The sequence below is a fragment of the Oculina patagonica genome, chromosome 7 (assembly GCF_052425735.1).
Source record: "Oculina patagonica isolate OP01 chromosome 7, crgOcupat, whole genome shotgun sequence".
Lineage (NCBI taxonomy): Eukaryota > Metazoa > Cnidaria > Anthozoa > Scleractinia > Oculinidae > Oculina > Oculina patagonica.
In genome coordinates, this window is record NC_135764.1 from 15,067,203 (window position 1) to 15,094,332 (window position 27,130).

At 39.0% G+C, this 27,130-nt stretch overlaps 2 protein-coding genes and 1 pseudogene across 3 annotated transcripts in view; all 3 read right to left on the bottom strand.

Moving 5' to 3' along the window:
- Positions 1–27,130, bottom strand: part of LOC144659808 (GATOR2 complex protein MIOS-B-like) — a 40,596-nt gene that overhangs the window by 12,062 nt on the left and 1,404 nt on the right. For both annotated transcript variants that reach the window (XM_078520331.1, XM_078520329.1), the window contains exons 3-22: positions 26,805–26,872; positions 26,579–26,658; positions 17,945–17,994; positions 17,792–17,850; positions 17,376–17,445; positions 13,523–13,550; positions 12,884–12,981; positions 12,274–12,375; positions 11,062–11,156; positions 10,493–10,543; positions 9,566–9,695; positions 8,136–8,198; positions 5,758–5,832; positions 4,783–4,823; positions 4,616–4,681; positions 3,674–3,757; positions 3,395–3,458; positions 2,952–2,975; positions 1,421–1,486; positions 277–352 (exon numbers count right to left, since the gene is read on the bottom strand). In XM_078520331.1, coding sequence (XP_078376457.1) covers positions 277–352; positions 1,421–1,486; positions 2,952–2,975; positions 3,395–3,458; positions 3,674–3,757; positions 4,616–4,681; positions 4,783–4,823; positions 5,758–5,832; positions 8,136–8,198; positions 9,566–9,695; positions 10,493–10,543; positions 11,062–11,156; positions 12,274–12,375; positions 12,884–12,981; positions 13,523–13,550; positions 17,376–17,445; positions 17,792–17,850; positions 17,945–17,994; positions 26,579–26,658; positions 26,805–26,872 — 1,390 coding nt within the window. The remainder of the gene's footprint in view (positions 1–276; positions 353–1,420; positions 1,487–2,951; positions 2,976–3,394; positions 3,459–3,673; positions 3,758–4,615; positions 4,682–4,782; positions 4,824–5,757; positions 5,833–8,135; positions 8,199–9,565; positions 9,696–10,492; positions 10,544–11,061; positions 11,157–12,273; positions 12,376–12,883; positions 12,982–13,522; positions 13,551–17,375; positions 17,446–17,791; positions 17,851–17,944; positions 17,995–26,578; positions 26,659–26,804; positions 26,873–27,130) is intronic.
- On the bottom strand, positions 20,229–24,051 carry LOC144660933 (uncharacterized; annotated as a pseudogene).
- On the bottom strand, positions 24,793–26,561 carry LOC144660935 (uncharacterized). The gene has a single exon (XM_078521654.1). It carries the CDS (start codon positions 26,150–26,152, stop codon positions 24,875–24,877), a length of 1,278 nt encoding a protein of 425 aa, XP_078377780.1. The 5' UTR covers positions 26,153–26,561; the 3' UTR covers positions 24,793–24,874.

Consider the following 27,130-nt stretch of genomic DNA (forward strand, 5'->3'; position numbering starts at 1 on the left):
TAAAGCAAAGCTTCCTGGTTATTTACTTTGCCCTAGCCATGATGACCATGAAATATTAAATATTTGCATGGTTTTCCTATTTCTATGCATGATTTTCCTGTTTCTATGGTTATGGGGCTCTGCACTGAAACAGAAGTTTTACTAGTCCTGGGCTAGTGTACTAGCATTAGTGTCAAGCTAAAATAGGCTAAGTGATAGTCACACATGCTTTACATAAATTACAAAGTTACTAGCTCAGTTCCTTAGCAAGTTAATTAAGAATGATAAACTCTTCACCTCTCATCACTAAAATACACTGGGGCTACAAGACGCTGCTCTTGGTAAGAGTCAGATTTGCTTCTTGCCACTACAGCTGTCAAAGAAATAATTGTGATAGGACTGAGTAGAGTCCAATTTGGTCTGTTATTATACATAAAGACAGTGATTTAAGGGACAGTATCAAGAGAAGTCTTTTAATTTTGTGTGTTAACTATGACAGAATTATTAAACTATGGTAAGACAGAATTATTAGGGTGCACTCAGTGATAAAAAAAATAACCTTTGAACAACAAAAGAAAGGTGCAAATTCATTCTCTGAGGTGCGAAAAAACATAATCAATGGTTTTCAAGTGATTTTCTTCCAAGCAACACTGTCAAACTTGAAAACATTGGCCCGACTTTTTCAAGTTTGAGGCCACTAAAATCATGCTTGATTTACTTTAAAATGCTCTTACAGATTTTTGTAAAATTTTGTCTACAGGTAGTCAATCCGCTTTACTTTAACATAACAAAAAAAGGAATACCAAGAGTCAATGTAGATTTCAAGAAAATCAGGCTTGTTAAAAAACAAAAGAAAATGACACTTGTTGCTATGGTAACTACTGTTACTAAGAAACCAGTAAAAAATCAAACTTTGGTCACATGTGATCATTGTGGTGTAGTTTGGCAAAAATTGAAGATTGGCTTCCTAGATATAATTTTCATTTTCAAAACAACCACCTAAGGGCTAAAAAACTACATTGAGCCTCCTTAACTTTACATACAATCAGTGTCAGATTAGTGTCTAACAACAAATAACATGGGTCGTCACACAGCATGAAAATTGGGATTTACGTGAAATTAAAGGTGGCTAAATCTGGTGTAAAGTCGGATATCAAACTTTACACCATCAATTAAATGTCGTTAAAGGTGGTTAAACCAATCTTTACGCTTACTACCATTTGTAAATGTGATTTAAAGTTGGTGTAAAGAAGTCCCATTACCCTGCCTTTAAACTAGAGTGTAATGCTGCCAGCTTTCAAAAATGTAAAGTTAGCATAAAGCTGATTAAATTCCAAATTTACACCAGCTTAACTTGAGCTTTACACCACAGTAAAGTTATGTATTCATGCTGTGTCATCTTTGTACTTCTTTTGCACTTAAAATATATATTTTGTTTTACCTCCAGCAGTGCTCTCTCCACCAATAATAGCCTTGATGCCATCATATTTAAGACTTTTGGATTTTTCTAAAAAAATAAAAATGAATTAAGCAATCACTCAGAGAATCAAAAAAGAAGTTTTTGTCTGTGCTTCTTTCCTTTAAGAAGCTTAGAAATGTGTTTCTTATGAAACATTTTGTTCATGTTTCTAACTGTATAGACAGTGAACCATGGAGAATCTGATTAGTACAACAGGGCTGCAAATAACTTTTTTCACTTGAAAGGATATATGTCCTACTAAGACACCATCTCTGTTGGACAAAACAATATTGTGGTCAGACAGATTTTTATTCATTGCTGCCATAAAATGATTTACGATAAAAAAATGTCCGGACATCATGTCCAACCACACTTGGGATTTTGTCGGACATGAGCAAATTTTGGTCGGCCAACGTCCGATGACGGACTGTTATTTGCAGCCCTGTACAAAGTGTCCCAAACAGCAGAGCTTCTCCTGGCTTCTGTAGCATTAAGGGACTGGGAGTATTTCTCCCAGGGGGGTACCGGTACTCCGGCCTGTAAATGACGGGGATGATCGAATGGAGGCAAAACTCAGGACCCCAAAAAATCCCTTAGTCTTCCAACATTACCCAAAAAAATCCCTGGACCAAAAATAACCCCCCAAAAAATCCCTTGTCAAATAACCCCTAAATTGCCAGGAGGGGCAATAATATAACACAAAGAAAATCATAAAAAATTGAATGCTGTTGTGTGTTTATTCATCATACCATAAATACGCCAAGGCCCCGTCAAGGCACTTTAGTTCGTTTTTAATACCAAAAAAATCCCCTATTTTAATCAAGTCACCCAAAAAAATACTTGCCAAATTCTCCAACCCAAAAAAATCCCCGAATCGAAAATTTCAAACCCAAAAAAATCCTTCGATCATCCCCGTCACTTACAAGCCGGAGTACCCCCCTGGGGTATTTCTACTCCCCTTTGGATGGGATGCTAGCCCATTGCAGGGTTAATCCTCAGTATTAAGTTTGCTAGTACCCATTTATACACCTGGGTGAAGAGAGGCACTGTGGGAGTGAAGTGTCTTGCCCAAGGACACAACACAATGACCTTGGCTAGAGTTTAAACTCAGACCAATCGATCTAAAGCCCAGTGTGCTAACCATTTGGCTGCTGTACAGTACTGTGCAATAGTAATGCAAACGAAATTCGTCGAAATTCGCATTTTTTCGAAAAAAAAATCGCGATTTTTTTTTGTGTTTTTTTTGGGGAAAAAATTTTTTTTTTTTTTTTTTTTTTTTTTTTTTTTTTGCCTTTTTTTTTGGGGAATTTTTTCTTCCCTGTAAATTGACTTGAAAACAGCTCTTTACGGATGCTCCAGGCATGTTTACATGGCATTCCTTATTGTCAATGATTTCTACCCCAGGTAGTGTTTATTAAGCAGTACACAACCCACAGAAAATATTTTCAATCCAAAAAGATATATTCGTTTGACTGCAAGTTTTGTTCAAACTTGAACAAAATGATAAACATACCTTGCTCCCTCAAAGACTTTACACCTGAATAATGATTAAGGTTGCCTCATATGCAACATATTACATTCCTAATTTAAATATCGATAAATATGTAAACAGAATTAGATTGCTCCTTTCCTCCACTCTTTCCTTTGAGAATAGATTTTTATTTTACTACTGCCAAAGCAAGGATCTCGATCCTAACTTTGGCATCAATGCGGAGTATTTTTGACACAGTTTGAGGTGTTGGGAAAGGGGTTGAAACCCTACCTTGAGTATCTCATGACTATATCTTCTCACTCTAAAACTAAAACTAAGGAAAAAGGGAAAATAAAATCCCAAAAACCTATGCTTGTACAGTAATTAGAATCAGATATCAAGACCAGAGTGCTAAATGCATTGCCACCTAAAAGAAGTGCTTAACAAAATCATTATCTTATTAATATCTTTATGTAAAAAGATACGGCAAATCCATGACCACAACTTAACAAGCTTGGGATCAGATGTTATTCTTGCTATGTCTTGTACCTGTTAGTGTAAATCAAGGAAAATTCCATTAAGATATATTTTTCTGCATCCAATGTTGACAGAAGGACATAACTGTTATCTAAATTTATGTGTGAGGAAAACATTTTCTAATAAGTATATTGGAGTTTCGTCTTGGCTGTCCAGGATGATAACAATAATTGAGTGTTTTCCTTGAGGTTTTAAACTCAAGGACAAATAAACTTATTGTTGTTTACCTGTTGATGATCAATTCCATATCCAGCAAATGCTCTTCTCTTCATTTTTAAGGAAATGTCCTCCTCCAGAGGCGTCTTTGCAGGCTGTAACGTTAACAAAATTATAATGAGTTTCAACATAGTTAGTTTCAAATGGTTTAAATGTAGCACTGTGGTATATATTGAAGTTAACACCGCATCACAGATCTATACGTAGCAAGTCCAGACTTGTGACATGGGTGCAGTGCGCATTGCAGGAAGTGATAATTTAAGGGTGGTTACCACGTAACCAAAAATCCTGGAAATTTTGGATGGAAAGCAAATGGAACAGAAATTTTCTGGATTATCCATTTGAAAACTGTGGACTATATTTAAAGAGGGATAAATAGGAAAATAAATTTCTGTGTGCTGCATGGCACTTGTATGTTTTGAGTAGTCCTTTCATTCTGATTTGTACAAACTCTCAGGAAAATTCTGTACCATTAATTTTGTTCATTTCTCTTGGTTCCAGTCTTCCATCAAGGGAAAACAATAACTGGAAACTTACTGATACATGGTAAGCACCATCTCTTTTAGTCCGTTTGCTGTTTTTGGAAAACGAATTACCACTATTCGACAGTCATTCCAACCAGACTCTTCTAGGGGTGGTAAATAGTCCTTCAAAAAATGCGTGTCTTGCAAAATTTTGGCCTAATTTCAGGGGTCTCATCATCTCAAATTTTTCTTTGACGCCGTCTCAATTTCTTTTGAAAGGCTAAGAAGGTCTCAGGCTTGCAGACAAGATATCAGTCTCGCCATCTCACAAAGTTTTGCATTTACCATTCAACACTCCTTCTGCCAAATGGTAAACACCCAAAGTGTCTTTATCAAGAACACAGCACAGGTAAAAGTTGTCAGGATCAAACTGCAGATCTCGAGATGACAAGCCTGGTGCAGCCATCACATGTAAAAAGTTACACTGACCTTTTGTGAACATTCCAATAAATGCTTTCCACAACCCCAGGTAAGATGGGAGCTTGGAGACCAAGCCTACAAAAAAACTAATTATGTCAAAATAATGACAATAAAGGGCATTAGCAACATAATTTTTTTTTTCAAGTTTACTGTGATAAAAAGGAAACTCTACTCACAACTGATATTCTTTCAAATATTGTGAAGTCTTGTACCAGTCCTACAAAGATGAGAAAGACAAATTCACAATAATTACTGTTTGGATATTGTCATTACATTCAATACATGTAGATCCCGGGGGGGGGGGGGGAGTACTCCTATAAATTCTGATAGGGGTGTGCCACGAAGGTTCTTAAACCCTGACCCTATTTAAGGATAATAAAAGCAAAAATTGATACCCTCTTTAAGGCCCAAAACCAAAAAATGACACCCTATTCAAGGGCAGGAGAAGCGTTCTGTGAAGACCCAAATAACGGCTAACCGCGCACGGCAAAATACAAATCTTTATAAAATCGCTTTACTTATACTTGAACAGAAAGTTCAGTTTTAAAATACCTTTTTTTCGTTTAGCTGGGCGTTTATTTTAGCTGATAGAATTTTTTAGGTACCCTATCTAAGGATCACACCGGGAACACATTGCCGAAAGGAGCAAAAATGATACCCTATTTAACTGAGAACCTCAGAAACCATACCCTATCCTGCGGCACATACCTATATAGCCCACACATGGGAGTAACCCCCTGGAATAAAGATACAACTCCAGAGGCAATCTGCTTAAACTAATCCAGACTGCATTCCAAATACTTTCATTTTTTTAACATAATAATAAAAAAACTGTAATAGCAAATTATTTTTTGTGAAACTTGAGCCCAAAAATGTTATTGACGTTCTAAAGACTAGAGGCAGAAAAATTCCAGGAACTTTCAAGGGCTCCAATAACAAGAGTCATATTTATTATAAGTACCGTAACCTCTCGTATATCATTCGCTCCGTAACTTGTTCTTTTGGGGGGACTGGGAGGGAGGCCCTAATTCGAAGGGGGTGCTTATGCAATATTTTTAGTCTCAGGAGGGGTGCTAATTCGAGGTGGGGCGCTTAATTGAAGCTGGGTGCTAATTCACGCATTAAGGTATTTGTACAATAGTTCTATCTACCTGATGGAGATATTGTAAGCATGTGATTTTCTTGAGTAGGATGCCATGAGAATGAAGATACAGCTCTCTGTGATGCTGTCAAAATAAAGTAAAAATATAAGGAACACATTGCAGAGCAAGTACCGGTGATAAATAAAATTATTCATATCAAAAGTGAAATGAATTTTAATGAGTACCTAGAATGTGTAATACATTGCCTGCCATTATGTAAAAACCTATAACCCTAGATACCAGTTTGGTTTTTGCAGTACAAGATGTACTTATCAAGGCAGCAGGACACTGCATGGGAATTAAATAGCAGCTCTCCTAAGCTTGCGATTCTACTGGTCCTCTAGTGTAGCAGTTGCTGGATAAAAACTGTTTTGGAGGCTATGGGCATTGTTCCTGTTGTTTGCTCCATTGTTCTCCGAAAGGATAGTTAGTGAGCCATTTATGTGAGAACTGTCTCAGCCATTTCTAACCCTCCACAATGGCCATAAACAGAAATTAACTAGCTTTATTCCAGACTTAGAAGAGAAGAGAAGAGTGCCTTTATTTAAACAGGGTTGCTCTTTCAGTAATTATAAATTACAAAATTACTGCTTTCAATAGAGGCCCTATAAGAATGAAAACTACATTACTACATTACAATAAGGATAATATTTAAAACGACATTAAAACTAATTGAAAAAAAAAACCTTAATTAAAAATTACAAGTTCATTTAATTTAAAAATTTACAACTACAGGTTTTCATTAAAAACTTTACAACCATGGCAATAAAATGCTTTCTTCGTAGATTCTAATTTTACAGAAGGCAGTCTAAGATAATCACGCCAGGCCAGCAGAGCGCTCGAAGTTGCACGCTCGGAATAACTTTTTGCTGTTTTATCCGATAGAGCTCAAACTTTGCACAATGATAGAGCTTTTTATCCCAAACAATCGTTTGATTTTTGTTTTTTGAATTTAACGGTTTTTGGCGGGAAAATGACGTCACAGTGCCTAAGTCCAATTTTCATTTCCCTGTTATGGCACAAAAAGTACATGATTCTGAAAGAACTCATTGAGATAAAGTGAAATGCGAAAAAATTATTGAAAAAGCTCAATCCGTCTTGAAGATATAAAGATCTGAATTTTGTAAATGTTCTAAAAATAGTAACAAAATGGCGGAAAATTCAAATTTCCAAACCTTATATCTTCAAGGCGGATTGAGCTTTATCAATAATTTTTTTCGCATTTCACTTTATCTCAATGAGTTCTTTCAGAATCATGTACTTTTTGTGCCATAACAGGGAAATGAAAATCTCACTTAGGCACTGTGACGTCATTTTCCCGCCAAAAACCGTTAAATTCAAAAAACAAAAATCATACGATTGTTTGGAATAAAAAGTTCTATCATTGTGCAAATTAGTTTGAGCTCTATTGGATAAAACAGCAAAAAGTTATTCCGTGGGTGCAGCTTCGAGTGCTCTGCTGGCCCAGCGTGAATTACTTTGCCTGGTAGTTCTACTTAAAACATCTTTATTAAATTTAAAATAGTCAATAAAAAATTGTGGGTATTTCTTGTTGATACATTTCTTCACTTAGCATACCTACTTCCCCAAAATGTCATGATCATCAGCCTTAATACGAAATATAGCCTTTTCATAGTTTCTAATGCAATTTTGTTTGAGGCAAATAGCCCAATTTTTTTCAGAAAATGTTTTGTACTTTGAGAACTGACTCTTTTTAAGTGAGCTTTATACATTCCCCTGACAGAAAACCAATCACAATACAATAGTTAGTTAGTAAGTTAGTCAGTTTCTTAGTTAGTTAGTCAGTCAGTTACTTAGTTAGTTAGTCAGTCAGTTAGTCGATTAGTTAGTTAGTTAGTTAGTTCGTTAGTTAGTAGGTTAGCTAGTTAGTTAGTGACTCAACATCATGTAAAACATGTCCACTATCTTTGCCTCAGTCATGAATGTCTGTTGACATGTTAAGGTATTGTGTATACACCTAATTGCAATAAGGTTGTCATAGAAAAATGTGAAAAAGTCAAATAGGAAAAAGTCAAATAGGAATTAATTAAGCGCATGCATGAACTTTATTCGTACAAATGGCCTCAAAATGCCTCAAAATACGAATAAATCAATTTATCTTGTTACAGCATAAAAAAGTGGACTCAAAGTGTGCAGTTAAAAACTCGTGAGTTTTCTGAAAATGCTACCAGTTATGAAACTACGCTAATTAATTCCTATTTACCTTTTTTCTTTTTTCTTTTTCCTATGACAACGTTATTGCAAATAGGTGTATTTTCATTCAAGGGTTTTTGTGCCTGCTGTATGAAATATTCAGAGTACAAGAGAGTTGTATAACAAACTCATTCCTGAAGACTTAGTAGTAATGTCAAGCAACTGGATCTTACGTTTCACACTCCTTTCTATGAATGAAGGTTCTGTCTCATATCCAACACCATAAGCTGGAGAAGCTACAAAGAACAATAGGAAAGAAACCATCATAATATGTAAAACAGTAGTCCTAAAAATTTAATTTTAAGAATATTGGTTGAATGTTCTTCTGTTCTTACAAACTGATTGTCAAGTTAACATCCCCTATAGTTGGTCAGATCTTCACAGTTCTTTCATTTTGCTTCTCAAACTCATTAATAATTCATCAAAATAAAACAAAAAAATCATAACTGTGAAGGAGGTTTGGATACCCAGTCTTAACTAGCATAGATTTTTACGATTTTATATCTCTGTACTCTGTAGTTTTTGTACTGATTGAGAAGATATAACAAACACTTGGGACATTGTTTCATCAGCTATCTAAACACCTCAAATTCGTCAGAAATACTACGCTGCACATCACTTTTTCAGCTCTCTTCTTGGTGTTTGGATATCCTGATGAAACACTATCACTCGTGTTTAATAATTTATTACATCAAACCTCTGCTATCAGATTCCTCACAGAGGTGGACATCTTCTGTAAGCAGACACTTAGTTTCATCCCAGACAAATAAAAACACACCTTTTTTTGGCATATTAGCTTATGTTCGCTAGTCAGTCCTCGTCACCTCCAAGGGTTAATAAGTTTTATTGATTTGATTGAACCTCACATAAGCCGACAACTCTCCTAAGTGGACTCTTTTCAAGATTTCAAGGGTGTCCACTTACAGGAGGTTAGACCGGTCGCTGTTGCAAGGGAACATCATTCACTAATTGAAACAAGAATTTTCTCTTAAAATAAAATACTCAGAGGAATCAACACAAATTAACTGCAGGATTTGTAGGTGAAATTTTTTTTTTTTAATTCATTGCTTACAAACCAAAAAAAAATACTTACAAGGCTTACAAAAAAAAAAAACAAAAAAAAACTACTTACAAAGCTTACGAATAGAAAACTACTTACAATGCTAAAAAGAAAAGAAAAACTTACGTTACAAAAGTTGCACTAAGTACGCTATAACTTTACTTACAAATGTAGGTGAAATTAAATAGCAGCTATTGGCTGATGGTGGGATAACACAATACTGACAGGCTAAAGTGGGATCCATCAATTGTTTATAAGAATTTGATAACTTGCTAATTTCAGGTAAAATTGTACTTGAAAACTAACATAATACTGTTTTTTTTATGTTAAATTTGGTACAGAATTCCTTCTTGAAACAGGCAAGAAGTTTACTTGCAGTACTGTCTGCTGCTTCACAATGTTGTGAGAAAACATATCCTGATCAATCAGCCTTGGAATTAAAATTGTTCAACAAATTTGAAGGATTTTAGAACCAAAAACCAGTTTTGTGTCAGCAGAGATCTGCAACTAAATGCCTGCACATACACTAGTCTATGTTCTTACCTACTGAAGCATGTTGAATGTCGTAAAGCTGTACTACAGGACTTTCTTTACCAAGTGTTGCTAGTAAGCCAGATCGTGTTGGGCTCCAGGCAATGGCCGTCACAGGACACGATTGAGTCATGCCCATTAACTAGACACTGTTAAGGACTTCAAATACTGGAATTACAAGTCTGATCCTACAAATTGTTTGGGCATTTTGTGACTAAACCTGGGATAACAAAAAAATTAAAGAGGTCCTCCCAGGGACGCAACATGTAACTCAATTGATTCCTGTAGCTCAAGTGGACAAGAGATCCATGAAACTAAAGGACCAATAACTCACAGGTTGTACAAAGTTCAGATTTATTGAGTCAAACTCTTAGTCATGATCCTGTTTAGTAAGGCAAGTATGCAAACACCCTGGGGGGGAGGGGGTACTCTCATTTAAGAAATATGGGTGTGTGCACTATGAAGGGTGTGGTTTTCAAGCAGTTTAGCCTGGAATTGGGTATAGAAATCAGAGGGTTTAAGTCTAAAGTAGGAAATCATTTGCCGGAAAAACACAGAAGAGAAGAGATAACAGTAAAATCATTGCGCATGGCAATGCTGATGTCAGATGGTTTTCCATAAAAAAATTAATGCTAACAGTGATACAGTTCTACAAAAAGCAAGTCTACTAGTCTACTATAGGTTTGCAAAATCAGCTGAACATGGTCTGGTTTAGGGTAAGGGTATAAGAGTCCCCGTGGCACACCCGCCCCACCCCCCAAAAATATAGAGTACCCCAGAAGGGGGGAGGGGGGGATAGGCAAACACTCTGCCTTGGTTCTTGTATTTGGACATATTACTATACTCACTGAGTAGGTAGATGTTTTTCTTAGAAACATGGTTTGACATTACCCCCATCACATTTATTTACTTATTTAGCAGAAAATCAAAAAAGGATACTGGTTTTTCAAAATTTCGGTCATCCCAGATACACATAACACCAGGAGGACCCTATGGAAAAGAAATCATTAAAACCAAATTTAATTAGAAGATGGTGCAATCCCATGTATTTACATTGGCAAAGCTGTGCTCTTAGAATAATATATTGCAGGGCACCCAGGGATGTTTATGTAAGAAATCTTAGATGCCCAGATCTTAAAAGCTTTTATGATAGCAAAGTTATACAAGTCGCCCAAAAACAAAAGTAGGTCGCCTGTGGCACCTGGGCTCTGCTAGAGCACAGTTCTGATAGTCCAATAAAAACACATGACGGAGTTTGGGAGAATTTACACCTGAGCTGCCACAGGCAATTGTTTACATTAATTTGAATTTTCTCAAACTCGCTCACCTGTTTGTACAAGCCATTGCAAACACAAAGCAACCATTTTCTACTTTGTTTATGAAATAAAAATGTGTGTTGTCTTTATTGTGTTGCACGGCACATGCAAACCAGTGATTTGACCAACCAGAGCACTTGCAAATTTGTATAGAAAATCACACAAGTACTTTGACTGTTCTACATTGCTTACCTCAGAGAATGAGGCAATTCTATGTTCAACATGAGGGTCTACACACACTCCATAAACTGCTTTTGTTACTGCTGCAATGTGGGGACGTGTGGTGTCTAAAGGGAAAAAATTAACACTTTAATAAATCATTTGGTTTTAAACAGTAACTTATTCTCAACCACTTAAAAATACATCAGCACTTGAAGTGGGAGGACAATGTGAAAGCAATTGCATCATCCTGCTACGCTACCTCAGCAATGCTCAGAAAGCTTAAACACATGCTTCCCTTCAACCTACGCAGGACCATTGTGCAAGCACTTGTGTTGTCTAAACTTCATTACAACGATGTAATCTACCACACCCTTTCGGACTACCTTGTAAATCATCTTCAGCGTGTGCAAAAGGCGGCTGCAAGTTTTGTAGTGGGGAGATATGCTTCTCTAGACTACGTCCTATCTCTCAATTGGTTGCCAATACAAGAACACAGACAACTGAACTTGCTTAAACTAGCACACAAAGCTTTGTATAGTCCCTTTTGGCCGGAATATTTACATTTAACTGTTCACAATCCGTCCAGAAACTTACGATCAAACAGTGGTATTCAAGTAGAAATCCCACTAATATCTAACACCTTTCAAGATCATGCCGCCACCCTATTTAACAAGCTTCCCACGGACCTTAGAAACACTGCGGACCACGATGTTTTTTGCAGGGAAGTTAAGCACTTCCTATTGAAGAAAGCTAAAGCCACAATTGAAATTGATCTCCTCTAGGTTTTATAACGTATATAGTATGTACAGTATAGTATAGAGTAATATAACGATTATACAGTTTTAATTGTAAATATAATTTCATTTGTTAGGGTTAGGGTTAGTTTGGTAAATGTAGAGCTACACTGTAGAAATATTACCAATAAAACCATTATTATTATTATTATTATTATTATTATTATTATTATTATTATTATTATTATTATTACATTTGTCAGACCCAAACCCCTTCACATTAGAAATCTTACACACTGCAGGGTCCATACAAAAGAGACCAAGGACCGGTGTTCTTCCAAACCAAGCACAACAATAATAACTGATTCAATACTTTGCAAATATGGGACTGGCAACAGAGAATTCTGATTAGCTAATTTTAGTTTTTTGGCCCTTTACATGGGTTTCTATTAAGTACATATCTAGTGATGTCAACTCCTCGTTAATGAGTTTATTGTACTATACCCACCTCTTATGTCAAACACTCTCAGAAACTTTTGTGCCTGTCCAGCAATTAATACGTTAGGATCATAAGGAGACCATGCCAAGGATAAAGTTGGATCTGAAGTTGCTGCAAAGAAAACAAGGCTTTAAAAAAATTTGAATTTCAGCTTGCCCTTCAGACAAGCAGGTCTCAAATTTTGTTCGCTCAGGACAGTTGCATGCTTCTCTTAGTTAACTTTTGTTACGACTGTTCTGTGTTTCTATTTAACAATTAGACTACGAGCCCGAGTTTTCTATGAGCGAATAGTCAGCGAGGCGCAGCCGAGTTGACTATCGCTCATAGAAAACGAGGGCGAGTAGTCTAATTGTTTTAGTAGAAACTCTAAAGGATTGCAGTCCAAAACCTACAATTTTGTGCACTTTGAAGACAAAAATCAAGAAAATTTACCGCTTAAAGAGCTACGCGCACGCGACTGTTTTCTATCGGCGAATAGAAAACAGTGGGAGAACCAATCAGATTCGCGGATTTCCAATAGAACACAGCTGAGTTTCTACTAATGAGTTATAAAAGTAGGGCTTTAAGTGTGTGCTTCCTTACAAGGTGTTTTATTAAAGCAAATGTGAAGGTAGCTTACATAGTTCTGCAAGAGGTCTGTTTCCTATTGATGAAGGATCCTGAAAGCCTGTTCCTACTGTGATAGGAGATTGTTTACCACCAGTTACTCCAGAATGTCTACAAAACGTATGTGAAAGAACCTTGTAACTATTCAAGATTAAAACATTAAACATGAGGTATCAAAGTGCACTCTCTTAGGCCAAATCATTTAATAAACTAAAGAATATTCCATGAGACATCACTGGACACTATAAAAAAGTCTGCAACAATGGCAAGGCCTTTAGAAATGGCATGATTTTAGCTTGTTACACATGCTTTCTGCTTTACTATTAATATGTTTCCACTTCTCACTTTACTTTTTCACTTTCCACGTGTTTAGTTCACAATAGATAAGTTAAGCCTGCCTAGTTTTTTCTAAACAGAGAAATGGTAACTGGGAAACTACTGGAATTCTGTCACACCAGCAATCACATTGGCTAAATACACATCTTGATCAGCTGACATGACCAATACTTGGCTAATTTTGGGTTTCAACTGATTCTATTTACCATACATGATTGGAAATTTGTACCAAAGTCACTGAAATCTGTACCAGCAAAATCCTAAGCCTGATAAGTGCTGGTACTGAATCACACAAGTTGTTAAGTTGTGTACCAACCTCTTTTCCTGATTACTGTCTCTCACACCTGGTAACAATACAATCCAAACATAAGATATAGAGGATAATACATGGTTGCGTGGAGACATAATAATAATAATAATAATAATAATAATAATAATAATAATAATAATAATAATAATATGTTACGCCATTGCTTGTAAAAAATTCAACTTCAACTGTAAACGATCCCACAACTGAAGATGATCGTTGGAACGATCAAAACATGTCATAAGTGTCGTTTAATTTAATTTAATTTTTTTTTTGCATCATTTTGTGTAATAATTGTAATTTACTAAGTTATTTTTACTGTTTAATTTCTTTGCCGTGTAATAATAATAATAATAATAATAATAATAATAATAATAATAATAATAATAATAATAATAATAATAATAATAATAATAATAATAAACGAATATTTTTAACAGGATTAACCCATCAGTACTTGAGAGTACTGTTATCTTAGGGGTCCTGAAAGAATTTAAAAAGGTAAAAATACTAAGTTTAAAAATGTTAAAACTACAATGGTCAAAAACATATAAAAGCTTATGAAAAAAAATTACAAATAAAAATGGTCTTTAACTTTTTGTTTAAATAGAAGTCTAAAGTTCAGATTTCTCATGTCCGACGGTAAACTGTTAAAAACGGAGGCTCCTAAAAACGAAAAACTCCGATGGCCAAACTCCGACGGCCAAACTCTAGACATGAAATTTATCTTCGAGTGTTCAAATCGATATCTCACGAGTGAGCACAGCGAACAAGTGAGATATCGTTTTGAACACAAGAAGATAGATTTCATATCTCCAAACAACCATGTATTCACCCTGCGAGCAGAGCCTTTTCTTTTCCACAGAAGAAAGGGCTCTGCAAGAATTGCGTCAAATCTTTGTTGAGCACGCACAATGTTTACGCGATTATTGCGCACTTAGCTTGCGCGACGACCACTTAATCTTAGCATGCGTGCGCCGAATGGCATGATGGATCGCACACAACAGCGTGAAAAAAGTGTTTGTTTTACAAGTTCTTTTCTTCAAAGAGTGTCTGAACTCCTTCAGTAAAAACATGTCAACCATCTCTTGAGGTCTTATTAGTGACTTTAAGGAAGAGATGTGCGATTTAACAGTGAAATTTCTTCTTGGTTTGCAAAAAAAAACCAAGTGATCTTAAATGATCCACAAGAGTCATAATTGGAGTCATAATTAATTTAAAAAATACAGGGAATATAGTGATTTATCCAACATTTCCTATGTGGCTAAGTGGATAAATGGCTGTGCTATCAAAATACCGTGACTTGATCAACAGTACATGAAAACCAAGTTTTCTACAGTACCGCTCAGAAATAAGCGTCCCTAAACATACGCGAAAAACGCGTATGCTTTTGCGCATACGCGTATGTGCGTCTGCGTATGTGCGTATATGCGTCTGCGTATGTGCGTATGTGCGTATACTCTGTATACGCGTATGCTCATCAGTATGTATGAGCAAGCTTATTGTCTTTTCTTTTGTCCATAGTTTATTGTTCTTTCGATGGCTTGCTATTTCTACTTTTAGATTTCGCCGACTTATGCAAAATAGAAATGGAGAAATAACTTTTACGTTACTTAACTTACCGGCCTTACCCGCGCGTGCGGAAAGATCGTTTATCTTGCAGAAAAGCTAATAAATCTTTGCGGCAGCATATAAACTTTATTTGAGCATCGTTTTGACTCATTGAAATAATTCCGACATCTCATTCGCTGATTTTTTTCCAAATAGAACCAAAGATATGATTTTGTTTTCGCTACTAAGCCGTGACGTGACTCGCGGCACGTTCCGAAAGACCAAAAGTTTATCTTGCAAGAATAGGTTATAAATAATATTCACTGCGTATCACAATTACTCTAAAACAAGCTACGTTCCTACTTATTGGAAATACTTCACCATGTAGATTGGCGATCTATGCCAAATAGAACCAGAGATTTTTTTTCGCTACTAAAAGCCGTCGCGCTTCAACAGCAGTCCCGGCGAGCCCGCACCGTCAATGCACCAGCCAGATTCCCTTATACACCAGACATTGTCACCACCACCGCCGCCCATGGAACCTGAACATCCGGAACCTCCTGCACCACCAGCTCAGCCGTTGCCGCCAAACCAAATTGATGACGAGGACGAGGTTGTCTTTCAGTTACGCGCCAAATCTACATCGGGAAAGAACTTTGCCGTAAATCTCGTCCGCTTGTATTTCACCCCTCAGGAACTTGATGGTAGAAATGTAAGGGGGGTTGGCAACAAACGTCCCCTCGATGCTTTAAAACTCGAAAAAGTTATGGACACAGTATTCAAGTTTTTCCCTTCCTCTGGAGAACAAGAACAAACTTTGCGCCGTGATTGCCGTAAAGCAATCGACGGATACTTAAGGAACAGGAAACCGGTGAATATACCGAGGACATTGTAGAAAACTTAGCTTTCAGAACTTTAAATCATGTAAGTTTTTTTTGTTTGCAATGTTTGTCATTTTTTTTTATAATTAGTCGAGAAGAAAGAAAGACCTTTTAATTTTTTCGCAATGCATTTGTAAACTTAGGTTCAATAAAACTTTTTTAACTGTAAAAAGTTTGTTTGCTTTTTTCTTGTCCTTGCTCCACTGAGAGTTGACTAGCCGGCACGTTTCGCTTCAATAGACAATCAATTCACAAACAAAACCGTCGGCGCGTTCAGAAAGAACAAGAAAATTTATCTTGCAAGAAAACTTAATAAATGTTCACGGCGCACCATATTAACTCTACAATGTAATAGGACATCGTTTCTACTCATTGAGATCACTTTTCCCGTTTGAATCGCCCATTTACGCCAGATAGAACCGGTGATTTTTTTCTCGCTTCTAAGCCGTGTCGCTTCAATAGGCAATTATAATTCTTCACAAACAAGTCTCACCGGCGTGTGCGATGTATCTTGCAAAAAAGTTAACAAACATAATAAATGGTCACGGCGCACCATATAAACTCTACTAGAACATCGTTTCTACTCATTGAGATCACTTTTCCCGTTTGAATCGCCCATTTACGCCAAATAGAACCGGAGATATTTTTTTTCGCTTCTAAGCCGTGTCGCTTCAACAGACAATTAATTCACAAACAAGTCTCACCGGCGCGTGCGATGTACCTTGGAAAAAAGTTAACAAACATAATAAATGTTCACGGCGCACATAAAAACTCTAATAGAACATCGTTTCAACTCATTGAAATCACTTTTCCTGTTTGAATTGCCCATTTACGCCAAATAAAACCGGAGATGTATTTTTCGCTTCTAAGCCGTTTCGGTTCAACAGACAATCAATTCACAAACAAGTCTCACCGGCGCGTGCGATTTATCTTGCAAAAAAGTTAACAAACATGATAAATGTTCACGGCGCACCATATAAACACGATCGACCAACGCTGTTTTATAATTTTCTCGCAAAGATATTTCATTTGTTTTCTCCAACAATACAACACAATGAGAACCAAGAGCAATGAATAACAAAGAACTGCGTATGTGCTTACGCTTCATTGCATACGCGCGTATGCGTATGTGCGTATATGCGTATGCGTATGTGCGTATATGCGTCTGCGTATGTGCGTATGTGCGTATAAGGTGCGTATACGATGGACGCTTATTTCTGAGCGGTACTGTACTTTCTTACAAAAATTAATGTTCAAGAAATTATGTGCTCAAACTCAGGATGCAGGCCACATGTATCTTAGCTTGATAATGCATGATGTGCATGACATGGACTTTGTCAAGCTGTAACGGACCCGAGCTGACCAACTGAGTACCTGCAGCTCCTTGAAGTTAATTTTGAACATACATTTAGAATGGCAAGTTTACTTACTGAGTTGAACATTTATGTCCCAAACAAGAAGAGAAACATCACTCCTAACTTTGTCTAGTCCAGCTGCCAGCTAGGAAGTGATAAAACATTTCTTTTACAAATAAATCTATTAAACAATTAGTTCTGAAAAAAACTGTTGTCCTTTATCAGAAGGCAAGCGAAACACTAACGGTGAGAAAATAACAAATTTGTAAACTTAGGCAGATTAATTGATCAGAAACGAAATCCTCAATTTTCAAAGATTCTATACTTAAAATGACAGCTTTCCAAATTTGCTACCTGCCACCTGATCTACTTTAATTAATAACAATGTATAGATCCGAAAACCCTGTTTGAATTCCAAATGCAATTAATTTTATATTTATGTTCTATTTACTAAAAATTTATTGCATATGCTGAAATTCTACTTGACTTACCAAATTATTCTCAACAGGATTCCATGCAAGGCTGTTACATTGCCGTGAATGCCTAGGGACTTAAAATTAAAATTATTATAATTAACATTATTTTTCTTATCAACCGTCCATAAACAGCTAACTACACAATCATTATATGTATATGATTCCTACCAAATTCTCTAGCAATTCCAAGGTTTGCTTGATTGTTTTCACTTCCAATGCTGAAAAGAAAATTAATATTCAATGATAATTAATTAATAATTATAATTCAATGATAATTAATGATAATTAATGATTATCATAATTAATTAATTAATTAATCATCAAAACTGAAAAAAAAACTAACCTAAAAGGATTTTATCACATCCCAGTACCAACATATTATGTAGTTACATGTACATGTATAGGGGAATCACACTGGATAATTTGCTGTCAGACAAGACGAGGGTTCTGAAATTAAATATTGCACAACTTTGATACAAAGTGAAAAATCATTTCTTTGAGAAAGATCTTCCTATATTGGTACATGTAGTATTTGTGAGATTTATTCAAGTAATATCTCACCTTATTGTCAGGGCAAAAAAAATGTAAAGGGGAAGTCACAAAGTTGGTGGTCTGGCCAGAACCTCACGCACGCGCACCTTTACATTTTTTTTTATCGTCAGGGCAATAAGTAGTATATAATATGCTGATACTCTCTCCTCCGCAGAGGCCTCTTTCGTGGGGGAAGGCGAAAAAAACCACGGGGGGAGGATGGCGAAAACACGAAAAATGAAAAATAGGGGGAGTGCGGGGTCCCAGTGTGCCCCGCGTGCTTTGGTTTCGATTCTCTCCAGGCTCTGCGCGATTACTTTTCACCTCTCCTCGTTCCTCTCCCTATTTCCCAGCCCGTACGAGACACAAAAGAGACCTCTGCGGAGGAGAGAGATGCTGATACTAGTCTTAATGTCACTGTTCGCGTATTCACCGTGAGTAACGCAATATCCGGTAACGCAATAAAGACAACAACAACAAGATGGCGTTATAGGGGGAACACAGCTCTGTGGCAGGTTAGTTTGCGACTTCGGGCTGTGCACGAAAAAATACAAGCCTCACTTATCTCCCCGCAAACTTGGGGATTAGGATAAGAGTATTGGCAGAGCCTTACTTATCTCCCCAGCACCGCACGGGCTGGATCGGACAAGATTCAGGCAAAGGTATAGAATTGCAAGGCAAAATAATGCCAAAAGCTTGGGGGAAGTCGCTACGCAGACTTAACCGAACCACAAAGTGTGACCCATATTTATTTAAAGCTAATGCCCTTCTCCAAAGGGAGGGAGGGTGGGAAAAACTACGAATACAGCTCTAGAAAAAACGAGTGTTCGTGCAAAGACTGCTAGAATAATGAAACTGGGATAGCGATCAGCTGCTTTTAGGGCAAGACAGTGTCTGTAAACATTGCCAATAGGTGAGCTCGTACTATAAACTACTTAGACATTACGTGCTAAAGTACAAGCCATGAATGAGAGCTTTTATGCTTTAAACCAATCTCAGAAAAGCTTACATTGCTACTATGGTTGTATCTGATACATATAGATAAAAATTCAGACATGAAAGACGCCTGTTTTGAGTTCTATGACTAGAAAGCATTCACAATTCATTAATTCAGGAAAACAACATTGCACGCAAGCACCCCCTGCGGCGTCACGTTCCATTAACTGCATTTTACTTTTGTTTGTAAATGCTTGCTTAATGTCACTGTTTGCGTATTCACCGTGAGTAACGCAATATCCGGTAACGCAATAAAGACAACAACAACAAGATGGCGTTATAGGGGGAACACAGCTCTGTGGCAGGTTAGTTTGCGACTTCGGGCTGTGCACGAAAAAATACAAGCCTCACTTATCTCCCCGCAAACTTGGGGATTAGGATAAGAGTATTGGCAGAGCCTTACTTATCTCCCCAGCACCGCACGGGCTGGATCGGACAAGATTCAGGCAAAGGTATAGAATTGCAAGGCAAAATAATGCCAAAAGCTTGGGGGAGGTCGCTACGCAGACTTAACCGCCACAGCTGCGTGCAAGGCATGCATCCCCCCAAGCAAACCACCTAACCTAAGAATACATTACTAGATACGCTAGCCATTCTAGGGGCAGCGGAAAGGAGCACTGATTCTGGAGTGCGAATGTATAGTAAATGTATAGTAAACTCTTCGACTCATTAATAATGTCATTATTTCTGTATGGATTAGAAGTGTGGGCCTCCGCCTATCAAGGCAAATATTTAGATCGGATTGACACTTTCTTTCGGCGAGCCTATCGTTTTGGCTATACAAATAAGATCATTTTGATATCTGATGTTATTAAGAATAGGGACAGTGATCTTTTCAACAGAATCACAAGTGACACTGGCCATGTATTATATGACTTGCTCCCACCCAAACGGAACAGAGCTCTTAGAGAAAGGGGCCATGACTTTATACTCCCTAAAGTAAAAACAGAACGTTTCAAACGCACTTTTGTAAATAGATGTCTTTTTAAATTTATTTCTTAAAATCCTTGTAACTGATACATATAATAGGTTCATTTTACTAGTTTAGCTTATTTTAGATTGTTTTTTTTATTGTAAAGCCACACGTTTGTTGTGACTAGCTTCTTAATAAAGACTTCTACTACTACTACTACTACTATGTATAGCTGATAGCAGTCGGAAGACCAACGGCCTAAGACCTTAATTAGCCAGTCTGGCAGACCCGCAGCTGCGGCAGTGGATGCGGCACCTATACGAAAACTATGACCTTTTAGACTCCTGTATGAGAGTCCAGCGCTGCGAGCCGAGTCCCGAAGCAGCTTAGTAACAGAGGACCTAGTAAGGAGGGATCCAGACTGAAAATAAAACAAGGGCCCAGGGCGCGGCTGCGCTAGTAAGAAATACTGTTGCATGGCTGAAACCGGGCAAAGCAAGGAAGAGCAGCGAGTAATACTAAGCGATTGCCCTTGCCTATATACATCGGTCTTAGATGACTTGAGGAGAACCACGATGCGCTGCGGGCAGGCCAGACTGGGAGAAAATGTAATACAATCAGTAGTGAGGTCAAATCTTGAGTTAAATCTTCGAACCCCTTGATAGGTAAACTCGCTACACCGGAGAAAGGCAAAAAAGGCTAAAGTAAAGGCAGCCCAGACCATGGAAAAATCCCTGAGACTCAGTCGGCTCTGTAGAACGGGACGAATACTTAACAAAACCCTGGGGGTTACCGGCTGACGTAGGGTACGAGGGGAACCCTGATAGCGTAATATACCCCTTAGAACCTTTTTAAGAAGTGGGCGTTCTAACACTGGATCGCTAAATCCAGACCGGATGTGAAGATTTCGGACTGCCGCCAGATAAAGCTTAACAGTACTATGGCGAACTGTCCTGGCCAAATAAGAGGCAAAGTAAATGAGGGTGCCCTCCGAGGCGGGGAGTATGTCACCCAAAGAAGATATGAGGCGATTCATAAGGCAAAACTGGATAAACCTTTTCTCCCCAGAGTTATAGGTACGATTGGTGTTCCGTGACAGTGCCCAGTGCGCATACGTGAGGACTTCATCCCTCAGAGGGTCATCAGCGAAGGCGGGATGGTACAGGGGGTCTGGTCGGCCTGGGGGGCGAGTTCCCTGAAACGTTGAACCTGAAAGCGGGAAAGGGCATCAGCAATAGCATTGGAGACCCCTGGCACGTGACGGGCCCGAACCAAGAAATTATGTTTCATAGAGATGAGCACTAAAAATCGTACGAGGTCCATAACCCTGGGAGCCTTGGAGTGACCTGAGTTAATGATTGCAACAACGCTCTCATTATCGCACCAAAACTGAAGGCGTTTTCCCGAAAATTGGGGGTGCCATAAGGCACAAGCTATCACAATAGGGAAGAGCTCTTGCCACTCAATACTAATCCCTTTTAATTTATTAATGAGGAGGTGTTGAGGCCACCGCCCTTGAAACCATTTGCCATTAAAGTAACCCCCAAACCCCACTGTACTGGCTGCATCAGTGTAAAGCTCCAGGTCAGGGGCAGCAGTGAGAAATGAATCAAGGAACAAGGAACGCCCATTCCAACTGGTGAGGAAGACCCTCCACATGGATACATCCCGAAAAAATTCCTTGTCAGGGTTGGAAATTAGCGCTCGCCCACTCGCCCAGGCGAGTGTGAAAACTGTCGGGCGAGTACAAATCACGGATCACTCGCCCGGTTTGGCGAGTACGACTTCAACAAATTCAAAATAAGCATTACCTTTTTCTTTCAACTTTAAAATAATCTACACTATCCACAAGCCGATAGTTTTCCAACATTTTGAAATCTCCAACAAGCAGGGGTTTCAATAGAAGCCGGCAACCGGCGAATTTCGCCGCCTACTTTCCAAATCATCTCCGCCTACTTTCTAAGACCTTCTAACATAAACTAACATTAAATTTCATTCGAGTTCCTTGAGTTTCTCGAGTCACACAATTTCTCACCTGTTAAATATGAAATATGGAATAAAAAGAAAACGCTTTCTTTGCTGTGTCCATTTTTTTTTTGCCGTGCGGGTCCACATAAATCTGCATAAATCGCTCACACTGCATCCTCCGCATCTTCTGCGCATTTTTGCGCATAAAACTGAAAAATTGCTCCATATAAGCGACAAAGTAGCTCTTTACTATCCTCACAAACAAAAATAACAAGGAGACTGATCATCTTGAAAAAGTTTTTCCTCTCAAAACAGCGACGAAAACCACGCTTTTCGTCCGTGAATAATTTTAAACCCCCAGGCGTTTCATGTGTCTTTTGGCGATGGGCCTGGATACTAGTGCCTGGTTACTAAGCTACGAACGCTTTCACGAACACAGCGCAAAATCAGGTGAAAAATTTGATGTAAAAACAGTGATGAACGAAGAAATACCTGTCAACGAATGGCAGAAAAAGATCAAAAATGTTAAAGTTGGCAGAAATGATATTTATTCTATAAAGTTCTAAAATTCTGGGTAAGACTGAAGTGTTTCCCGTTTATGTGTTTATAGTACATCCTGCACATCAATCGGAAAGGAATCAACTTTAGCTTTATATTGATTGTTGAAATTTCTTCATAATCCAGCATTTTTTCACAATCAACTGGGCATTTTCCGCCAGGTTTTATTTTTTTTTTCTCAAAATCATGCTTGAAATTTAGAGGTGCGGCTTATCTACGAGTGCGGCTTATACACGAGTTTTTACGGTATATAATGAAAAATTCCCAAGATTCAGTATTCTATGGGTGACGTAATCCTTTTATTGAAATTAAACTTCACCTGAAAAACTCAAAATAGTTGTCACTAATGCTGCTGTTACTTAATCAATAATTAGTACTGAAATGGATGCCAGAATGCAGGAAATGGCATTTCCGGGCCTCTAGATTTAAAAATTTTCTGGGGGGGCATGCCCCCAAACCCCCCTAGGGGGGAGGGGCCTTACGGCCCCTCCTTGTCACAGCCGCCTACTATGAAAGGGTCAGCCGCCTACTTCAAAACTTATTGAAACCCCTGAACAAGGCTGTGTTTACGTTCGTAAACAGACAAAAATGGCTTCCGTTTGGTGATTTTTACATGATGACAAGCTTGTACAAAGTAATACCTCTGGTCATAAATACACTGACTCGTCCACCGAGCCACGAAACAAAGCAAAATGGCTATTTTCCCACCACTTTTTCTGTACAATTACAACACAAACTACAGGAATCTAGGAATACGTATCAAATAAAACTGCAATTTAACTTTTCTCGTGTTTTTATTGTGGAGTAGGGTTTATTTTTGCCGATTTTACATGGGAGAAATAAATTTCGTCTGCATCGCGATCGACCACCAAGGTGGCACGGTGAGGATCAAACGTGATTAAAAAAATTAAAGTTGTACATCTTATTAGTGGATGGAGGGGGGGCTAGATTTTCCCTTTTTTAATGGAGGATCCTGGGCGAGTGAAAACTGATCTGGGCGAGTGCAATTTGAAGGTCACTCGCCCAGATGGCGAGTGCTCCGAAATTTTAGTTTCCAACCCTGCTTGTTGAGGCGCACATGGTGAAACCGGCTTGGGACCCCACGGGTAAGATTGATCATGCGCTATAGGAATGTCCGGCCTGGGACAACTACTTTGCATGCGAATTGCAAAGTACCAATAAGGGATTGGAGTTCAATGAAACGAGCGGAGCGACAACCTTTAAAGGAATCTAATAACATCTTAATCCTGGCGAGCTTGTCCTCAGGGAGACGAGCCTCCATGCGGACACTATCGAGAACAATCCCCATGAACTCTATGACTTGGGTGGGGCCCAGGGATTTGGCTGCAACAGTTGGCACCCTAAGGGACATGAAAAGTTTTAACAGGGAGGCAAAACTACCCAGACAATCTAGTTTACTACGTTCCGCAATGAAAAAATCGTCTAGAATGTGAATGACATGCTGCAACCCATAATTATGCTTAAGAATCCATTCCAAGGCATCGGATATCTGGTTGAAAAGGTAGGGGGCACTGCGAAGGCCAAAGGGGAGGTAAAGGTCAACAAAGTATTGGGATTGCCAGTAAATGCCCAAAAGATTCCAATCATCGGGGTGAATGGGCATAAGGTGGAAGGCTGACTTCAGATCAGTCTTTGCCATGAACGACCCGGGACCCAGCTTTTGTAAAATGCTGATAGCATCATCAATGCGAACATACTGGAGGGAGTAGGGATCCTTGGGGATATGGTCATTTATGCTGTCCCCATCTGGGTAGGAGAGGTGATAAATGGTTCGCCACTCAGTGGAGTGTTTTTTAGGAACCACGCCGATGGGGTGACATTGAAAATCGGGAAGTGGCAAGAAAGGGAATGGACCCGCAACCCGACCCAGCTGAATTTCTTTACATAAATTGGCAGTGACAACCCCAGGGTGTTGAGATGCAGAAATGAGATTGCGTGACACCCGAGTTTTTTGGGGCCCAGTGTAACCAATGCGAGTACCATATCTAAGTGCATTAACTAAAGTAGTAACAAAATTGCGATTGGGATGATTAAGTAATTCTAAAGCTAATTTGTCGACATTAATGGGGGTAGAAACCATTGGCTGGTGGTGACGTCGACGGAGTTCCACCTTATTTTTTGCTGCGATCGCTGGAGGATCCTTGCTTGTGGCTACCACTGGATTGTCTTGGGCAGGTAAACAGGGTATGGCTGTTGGTGCCACAGCGGCGGCAGACGTGTGGGTAGTGGCAGGGGCGGCGTTGACAGCCAGACGTCTTGTTAAAGTCGAAGCAGACTGTGTTTGGGCGGCGAGGCTTCTTGCTGGGGTCCTGACTGGGGCATTCGTCCTGCTGGTGGTAGGGGCTGGAACACACGGAACAATGGGGCTTAGCAAGGCCCGAGAATGTAACAGTCCAGAGTTCTAGATCGATAGTATCCCAGGCTATGCTAAGGTCATAGGCAGCCCGGCGCCTGAACTGTTCATCGTAAGACAACCAGGCCATCCCCTTGAACTTCGAGACAGCTTTGCTGATGATCTGCTGGTACTTAATGAGCTCTAAAGAGCGCCTAGGGTAAGCCTCCACGATCACCAGCATGTACGAAGTAAACGTGTCTAACCACTTATGGAAAGTGTCGACGACGGGCTTTTTCTTCCTAACCAAAGTTAAAGGGGAACCTGGGGCGCCTGGGGACGAGTCCTCGAACCGGAGCTGAATATCGGGAGACTGGGGCCGATATAAAATATCTGGGAGAAGCAAAGCGAAGTCAACGTACTCACCGCGGAGTATCTTGTCCTCTAGTGTTTTATCCAGTGGACGGTTGATGCCCAAAGGGGTCGCCACGTTTGACGAATGGCGGCTTCTAGAGCTTGAGGAGGCAAGATCCAATGGCGGGTTCCCTGAACGAGGCTGATTTGAGAGAGCCGCAGTGATGGAGGACGAAACAGTGTCCTGTATGGCCGAAAGCTGGGCTGGAGTAAACAACTGCTCCGCTGTGTCTGTTGGCACGACTGGGGCGCTTAGAAGGTCTTCCACTGAAGACCCAGCGTCGGAGAAATCATCATCTTCTTCGTCAGAGGCGAGCTGTTCGATGGTGGATGCTGGTGGAACGGCGGGTTCAGCGGCGACGCGACGAGTTTTGCCTGTGCGAGTGTTTTGAACACGCTGGCGACCTGAGCGTGGCCTTGTTACCCGTCCTTCAGCAGTCCGGCTGGTTTTGTTGGCGGTTGTGGCAGCGATGCTGGCCAAGGCTGTCCGCAAGTTTTTGACTAACTGCGAGCGGGAACCGGTAATCGGCAGGTTCAAGTTTTGGAGGCGCAAACGCAGGACCTCAGTTGACAGCTTGGAAAGGTCTTCTCGCTGCGAAGGTCTCGCTGACTTTTTCGCCTTATGTTGACGAGGGCGTGCCATGATAAAAACTACGAATACAGCTCTAGAAAAAACGAGTGTTCGTGCAAAGACTGCTAGAATAATAAAACTGGGATAGCGATCAGCTGCTTTTAGGGCAAGACAGTGTCTGTAAACATTGCCAATAGGTGAGCTCGTACTATAAACTACTTAGACATTACGTGTTAAAGTACAAGCCATGAATGAGAGCTTTTATGCTTTAAACCAATCTCAGAAAAGCTTACATTGCTACTATGGTTGTATCTGATACATATAGATAAAAATTCAGACATGAAAGACGTCTGTTTTGAGTTCTATGACTAGAAAGCATTCACAATTCATTAATTCAGGAAAACAACATTGCACGCAAGCACCCCCTGCGGCGTCACGTTCCATTAACTGCATTTTACTTTTGTTTGTAAATGCTTGCTATGTACAGTGTATTCTTACCATGTGACTAGAACTCGACCATTTGCTTGTCCAACAGCTAATAAGTGCTCAGGTTCAGATTTTGGGTACCATGCAACACACTATGCAATGCAACAAAAATTGTATCAGTAGCTTTACCAAGAAAGCTCTAAAGAAGGTTAGAAAGCTAAGAATAGGTGACTGTGTGTTTCGGCTGTAAGTGTTCTTGGATTATATCAAATTAGTTAAAAAAAACTGTTTGAATTACCTTCAGATATTGAATGTCAGTCATAACAGACAACAGTGATGCATATGTATCATCAGAAAGTTGAATCACTGAAACAGTAACAGAATATAAGATGTATGTGTATATAAGCATGACCCCTCAATACTGGCCAGTGTTCAGAATGGAGGACTTAACCATGCACTACAGCACATCAATCTAAGGCTACGATTTCATATTTACTCAACTGAGCGCTTTGGTGCTCTTTAAAGTTTTTAGTGTTTGGGTTGCAGTGCTTATTTGGGGGCAGCCCTTATTTGAGGGATGTGCTCTTTAAAAAAGGGGGGGACCAGAACATTTATACATTGTAA

Excerpts from the sequence above, each read along its gene's own strand:
- LOC144660935 (XM_078521654.1), bottom strand. The coding sequence starts at position 26,152 with ATGGCACGCCCTCGTCAACATAAGGCGAAAAAGTCAGCGAGACCTTCG.